Below are 6,957 nucleotides of genomic sequence, written 5' to 3' on the forward strand. Positions count from 1 at the left end.
CGGGCGGTTAGCGCCAAAACAAAGCTGCGGGATCAACACAGCTACCGGCCCGCCCGCCTCCTGCTCCGCCGCCGGCCCCGGGGGTCCGCCGGCCCCGCGGGGAACGGCCCCGTGGACAGGCAGACGGGGGGGGGGGGGAGGAGGAGGAGGCAGGGCGCTCCCGGGCCGCGGCGCGACCGAAACGCGGGGAATCGTACTCACCCACGGGCATGGCGATCGTGAGATCCACCTGCGGGGGGGGTGAGAGGGGAAGGGGAGCGAGTGGAGGGAGGGGGGAAAGGGAACCAAAGGAGGAAGAAAGGGAAAGGGAACGAAAGGAGTAAGAAAGGGAAAGGGAAGGAAAGGAGAAAGGAAGGGGAAGGAAAAGGAAAGGAGAAAGGAAAGGAAAGGGAAGGGAAGGGAAAGGAAAGGGAAAGGAAAGGGAAAGGAAAGGGAAAGGAAAGGAAGGGAAAGGAAAGGGAAGGAAAGGAAAGGAAAGGGAAAGGAAAGGGAAAGGAAAGGGAAAGGAAAGGAGAAAAGAAGGAAAGGAAAAGGAAAGGGAAGGAAAGGAGAAAAGGAAGGAAAGGAAAGGGAAAAGGAAGGAAAGGAAAGGGAAAAGGAAGGAAAGGAAAGGGAAAGGAAAGGAGGAAGGAAGGAAGGGGAAGGGAAAGGGAAAGGAAAGGAGGAAGAGAAAGGGAAGGAGAGCGGCATCGTTACGTAGAATTACAAAACGAAATCTCCGAGGGGAGGGGGCAGACCACGAGCTGAGTTGCCACGTTCCACAGCACATTTCCCCCCACCCTTTTGGCAAGTGACACCCGGGAAAAAAACCGACCCCAAAACAAAAAACCAACACGAAACAACCCCCAAACCCCCGATGCCGTTTCCACCGGGCTAAAAAAAAGGAAAAAGGCGCCGAGCCGCGCTGGCGCGCGGGGAGGAACCGGGCGCGTCTCGCGGGAGCCGTCACGTCACGCCGCGCCCACGCCCACGCGCGGGCAGGGCAGGGCTCTCCCGCGCGCCCCGCCGCCCCCCCCGGACCCGCCCGGCGCTCGGGCGGGCGCGGCGCGCTCGGGCAGCCGCCGAGGCGGACGCGCGGGCCGGCGGGCGGCCAATCAGAGCGGCGCTGCCCGCCCCTGGCCAATGGCAGGCGCCACATTGTTGTCAAATGTTGCCTAATGGCAACGCGGGGCGCAACAATAGCGCGAGTGGCGGCGGCGGGCGGCGCGGCGCGCTCTGCCTGCAGCTCCGGCCGCGAGGGCCGCACGCGCCGGGCGGCGGCGTCTCGCGGGGGGCGCGGGGCCGTGCCTGCTCGGGGCTCCGCCGCGGCGGTGAGCGCGGCCCGGGGACTGCCGGCCCCTCCGCCCGGCCGCGGCTCCCGAGTCGGGGCGGGTTTTTTTTTTTTTTAATTTTATCATTTTTAAAAAATTCTGCCCTGGATTTTAGCCTCCGCGGCTCGCGGCGAGGGATCGCGTGGCTGGAGGCGCCGGACCGCCCGCTGCAGGGACGCTGCCGCTCCGGGCCGGTAGCGCCGGGGGACGCGGGGAGCTGAGCGCGGGGAGCGGGCTCGGACCGCGGCGGGGCGATCCCGGCGGCGCGGGCGGGAGGGCTCGTCCGGAGCTCGGCGCGATGGGCTCGGCGCTGCGCGGCCAGGCGGGCGCGGGGAGCCACAAGCCGAGCGGGATCTAAGTTTGGTTTTTTTCTTTCTTTTTTTTTTTTTTTCTGGGATTCCCCCGTCTTAGAGCCGCTTTTCGGGAGCGGTGCGGAGGTGAGGGCGCGGAGCGGCTCCCGACGAGCCCCTCCTCACTCAAGCCCCGCTCCGGAGCCGGTTGCCGGGGCAGGGGGACGGGCGCCGGGGGCTGCATGCCGCTACCCGCGGCTCCGCGTCCCCCCCGCCCGTGACCGCGCCTGAGGGCGCCGGGAGCTGCTCCTCCGCCTCCGGGGGTCTCCCCCCCCCTCCCCGCCCCGGGCCGCTCTGGGGGAGCCCAGGGAGGGGGGCTCGCTCTTCCGGGACGGGCTCGCCGGGATGGAGCTGCGGTCGGAGCTGCCCAGCGTGCCCGCCGCTCCCCCGCCGGTCCCCCCCAGCTCGGTGGCGGCGGCGGCGGCGGCGGCTGCCGCCACGCTGCCGGTGAGCGTAGCCGGGAGCCTGCTGCGCGCCCCGCCGCTGCTGCTGCGGGCGGCCGAGAAGTACCCGCGGACGCCCAAGTGCGCCCGGTGCCGCAACCACGGCGTGGTGTCGGCGCTGAAGGGCCACAAGCGGTACTGCCGGTGGAAGGACTGCCTGTGCGCCAAGTGCACGCTGATCGCCGAGCGGCAGCGCGTCATGGCGGCCCAGGTGGCGCTGCGCCGCCAGCAGGCGCAGGAGGAGAGCGAGGCCCGCGAGCTGCAGCTGCTCTACGGCACGGCCGAGGGGCTGGCGCTGGCGGCCGCCAACGGCATCATCCCGCCCCGGCCCGCCTACGAGGTCTTCGGCTCCGTCTGCGCCGGCGGCGGCGGGGAGGGAGGCGGCGGCGCCTCAGGTAAGGCCGCGCCGTGCGGGGCGGGGGGCGCGCACCGGTGTCTGGGGGGGGGGGGGGAACGACACACGCCTGGGGCAGCCGCACTGACGGGCTCTCTCCTTCTCCCTCCCGCCCCGCAGAGCCCAAGCTGCAGAAGTTCGAGCTGTTCCCCAAGACGCTGCTGCCGAGCCGCGCCGTCACCCCGCAGCAGGCTGGCGGGAAGCCCCTGTCCCCCGACGGCGAGTCCGCGCCCGGCACCTCCTCCCCAGAAGCTCGCCACGGCTCGGGCTCGGAGAACGGGGACGGCGAGTCCTTCCTCAGCTCGCCCGTCTCCAAGGGCCCGAAGGAGGGGGAGGAGAGCCCGGGCTCCATCAGCCCGCTGGGCTCGGACTCGGGCTCGGAGGCGGACAAGGACGAGCAGGACCCGTCGCCCTCGGCCGGCGGCCGGCAGCGGACTCCCATCGACATCCTGACGCGCGTCTTCCCGGCGCACAAGCGCAGCGTGCTGGAGCTGGTGCTGCAGGGCTGCGGCGGGGACGTGGTGCAGGCCATCGAGCAGATCCTCAACAACCGCGGCCCGGAGAAGGGCCCCGAGGAGGGCTGGGCTCGGGACGGCGCCTTGCCGGGCCTTCCGCCCACCCCCGCCGCCCACCACCGGCCCTTGATAGCCGGCGCCATGGCCCCCGCCATCGGCGCGCTGGGCAGCCGCTCCGCCTTCTCCCCGCTGCAGCCCAACGCCACGCACTTCGGCGCCGAGGCCGGGGCCTACCCGCTGGGCACCCACCTGGGACTCAACCCCCTGCGCCTCGCCTACTCGGCGCACAGCCGGGGACTGGCCTTCATGACCCCCTACTCCACGGCCGGGCTGATGCCCACCCTCGGGTTCCGGCCCCCCGTGGACTATGCCTTCAGCGACCTCATGCGCGACCGCTCCGCCGTGCACAAGGAGCAGGTCTACTCCGGCGGGCTCTACGGGCCCATGATCAACAACACCCCCGAGAAGCAGTAGCGGGGGCGGCTGCCGGGGCTCGGCTTCGTAGAGGCAGCTAGGTAGGCGAGGGTGGACGGACACGGGTGGCTTTCTCCCCCCCATCCCCACCCCGTCCAGGCGAGGGGTTGCGTGCGGAGCACGGCGCGGACAGACGTAGGTGTGTTCAAACGGTGGTAAAGGTGCACTTTCATCGTCCAGACATGAGTCACTCTTCGTTGCTTATGGCCGTAAGCGTGGATATCCTGGGTGCGTCGCGGGGCACGCACGCACCCACACACTCTCTTTCCCACACACATGCATATATATATGTATACTAGCAAGTGTATAATGTTATAAAATGGAAATCTAAGTTATTAATGTAACTCGTAGGTGAACTTGGTATTAACGTTAAGCTAAAGGTTAGACAGATCATTGTAATCCTTACCAGGCATATAGATTAAACATATTGTCAAATTGAGAGCCTTCTCCTTCCCGCCCCCAGAAATGTTACGATCTGTATATAACATTGGAAAGTAGATATATTTGTAACTGTCCGTAGGACCCCGGCACGGACGGTGCACGGCGGTTTAATAAGCCTCCTTCATTTGTGATCCGCAAGAAAATTGCTTTCTTGTTCTGATGTAGCAAACTTCTTGCTGTTTCTAACAGGTAATTCTGTGTTTCCATTTCATAGAAATAAATGTTATTTTCTATTAAAAAAAAATCGGTCTTATAAATGGCAAGTGGTATTTTATGAGATGGTGGAAGTGTGTTTTGGGAAATTCATTTGACAAGTACAGTCAATATTTAAAGGAGCTTATGCAATTAGTACAAACATGTTTACTACATTTTTATCACGGTCAAACCAGATACTATTCAGAAAATTTATAAATAAAAACAAAGTGTACAAACCAGAGCAATTTCCTTATCATCCAAAATTGTCAAATCCGTTTATTTCTGGTTCTGATCTTTGTATTATTTATGCCAGGGGAAAAGAAAAAAAATTCAGAGGTGTAAATTCAAGCAGGATTTTTTTTTTCCTCTGATATCTCGCCGATTTTTGTCATATTTAGGAAATCTGGCGTTGTCGCAGAGAAGAAAAGCACGATTAAAGCGACAGCCCCCCTTGCCGACTGCGGGTTCTGTAGCAACAGAGAGGTACTTTTCCATCGCATCTGAAATCTGAATGTGCATTTTCGTTGTTTCTATATCAAGATGAGCCAAGGGATATCTAATAGTGACGATTTTTCGGAGCGTAAGGATGCGTTTGGGGCAGGCTGAGCGAGCTGAGACACCACGAGCTCGGTGCCGGGGGTGCACGCAGGACAGATGTGGCTGGGTGACTTCTGGAGCGGTGTGCGCTTCCAAATCCCCCCCTCATTTCAAGAGAAAAGGCCACATGCAGGGGTCGGAGTTTTCCTGACAGCTTTTTCTTTTGGTTTTGTTTTTTTCCCCCACTTTTTTTTTTTTTTTGCCAGTGGTGTCCGACTATTCTTCTAGACCAAAAAGTGGGACAGGCGTTCCTCCCTCTTTCTTGATCTATGGTGGGGGGGCAGCCGGCGTGCCCCCCAGCACCCCGAGGCGCGATCCTGCCCAAGGCCGGCAGCGTTCGGCCCAGGAAAACTGTTCCTCGCCCAGAACAAGTTCAGTGCCTGATCGAATTAAGACTGTAAAAGCTCCTAAAGTTGGTTGGTATGGAAACCTAATCCCGCCGAACCGCTCCGTGGCACAGCTGGACTGTTTACCTTCTCACTTCAAATATAACTGCGCAAACATTGGCTCGGCGCTGGCGGCGCGGCACCTACCAACCAGTTCGTGTACTGGTGGGTCTGGGAGGAGACTCGGCCCGCCGCAGCTCGCGGAGGAAGCCCCGGGGTAAAAGCGAAGGACGGGAGCAAGGAAAACGCGTTTCTGCCTTCCCTCGCGCAGTTGATCAAGCTGGATACAATTTTAGGATTTTCTTTAAAAAAAACCAAAAAAAGTAAACATTACAGATTACACCTAGGTAAATACTTTTGACCCTGATCCATCCCGGGAGCAGCCAAATCAGTATCACAAGGGAAACTTTTAAAAGTCTGGTGTTCCAAGAGGGGGTGAAACTCGATATTACTACAGTAAAATGGTTTAATAAAGAACGGCTTTAATAGTGAGCTAATTTGATTGAGTTTCCTAATTCCACTTTAATTGGAAAAGGAGTTGTCTGTTTGGTTATAAAGTGCTGGGGTTATGTTAGTCTGGAAAAAAAGATGGACTTTGAGCATCTGAATAAACTTTTTCCCCCCCTTTTTTTTTTCTTTCATTTTTTCCTTTTTTTTTTTTTTTTGGTGGGCGGCTGACTTTGTGCGGGATGAGTTTCCATATCTAGGGTTATGAATGGGCTACAAAGAGCTGCTACTTAAAGAAATCAGGTCGCCACATTTCTCCCATTCTAGCCCTGTTGAGAAGGGCTTAAAAAGCTGTTGATCTAACTCAGCTCCCCTTTTAATTACAGAAGCCGCTCCTCTGTAGTTACCCGAGCGGGACGATGGACCAGAATTGTTGCCGTGCCTCGGAGGTTGGCTCGAGCGCGGGTTTGTTCAGCCGGCAGCGGGGAGCGCGGCGATTGACTTTCATCAGGACATTTTAGGCTGTTAAATCGGAGGGCGTGAGAGAATCGGATACGTTGTCCCCGTGGAGGTAATTCCCGCAGGTTAAATAATAATAATAATAAAAAAGAAATCCCTTGGGTTTGGAGCTGCCTCGGAGAGGTGCGTGTACAGAAGCAGAACATAAAATATTCAGGTCGCTTTTGGAGTAAACCAAAACGCTGTCACTTGAATAAAAACCGGCGGAACCGAGCAGAAGTTGTTTGTGGAGCGGGGAGGCTGCGGGCGAGCGCGAGGTAACTTCCCCGTTAATTAACTCTTCATCGGCGGGAGGCGGCGGGGGGTACGCGGGGCACGTCCCGCCGTGACGGAACCGCGCCGGTGTTTAACGTGAATCAGCCCTAATCCGCAGCGTAACAGAGATCAAATTAGAGTAACCGTTTAGTAGCGAAACGACTTTCCTTCGCCTGCAGCGAACCCCTCCGCGCCCGGCTCGCTGCCGGCAGCGGGGGCAGCGCCCAGGGCCGGGGGCCGCAGCCCACCGGGGGGGGGGGGGCGGTGTGCGGGGGGCTGGCTGTTTTATTCTGGGGTCCGGCGAGGGAGGCTCCGCACAGCCCCGCGGCTGGGTGCGCTGCTCCCGCGCTGCACCGTCCCCGGCTCCCCTCGCTTCGCTGGAGGCCGAGGAGCGAGCCCAGACCCCGGCTCCCCGCAGACCCGGGGAGGGGGGGCTCGACGCTCCCTCCGACAGTCTGGAAACCGCCCCGCAGCCCAAGCGAGGGGACACCTCTGCCTCCCCTGGCGACGCGGGCATCCCCCCGCGCTGTCACGCATGTCCCCATGGCAACCGCAGCCACCGCTTCCACGCCAGAACGACAACAGGAAAGTATTTAATATATTTAAATGTGATTAAGCAGGTGGAAGAAAC

General features: G+C 60.2%; 1 protein-coding gene across 1 annotated transcript; it reads left to right on the top strand.

Annotated features, from left to right (window-relative positions):
- The first annotated feature begins 1,353 nt into the window (after window positions 1–1,353).
- Window positions 1,354–4,886, top strand: DMRTA2 (DMRT like family A2). The gene is made up of 3 exons (XM_075424044.1): window positions 1,354–1,504; window positions 1,722–2,498; window positions 2,618–4,886. The coding sequence occupies exons 2-3, from the start codon at window positions 2,006–2,008 to the stop codon at window positions 3,484–3,486; spliced, it is 1,362 nt and encodes a 453-aa protein (XP_075280159.1). The 5' UTR covers window positions 1,354–1,504; window positions 1,722–2,005; the 3' UTR covers window positions 3,487–4,886.
- Window positions 4,887–6,957: the final 2,071 nt, after the last annotated feature.

Source organism: Opisthocomus hoazin, chromosome 6 (assembly GCF_030867145.1).
Source record: "Opisthocomus hoazin isolate bOpiHoa1 chromosome 6, bOpiHoa1.hap1, whole genome shotgun sequence".
NCBI classification, from domain to species: Eukaryota; Metazoa; Chordata; class Aves; order Opisthocomiformes; family Opisthocomidae; genus Opisthocomus; species Opisthocomus hoazin.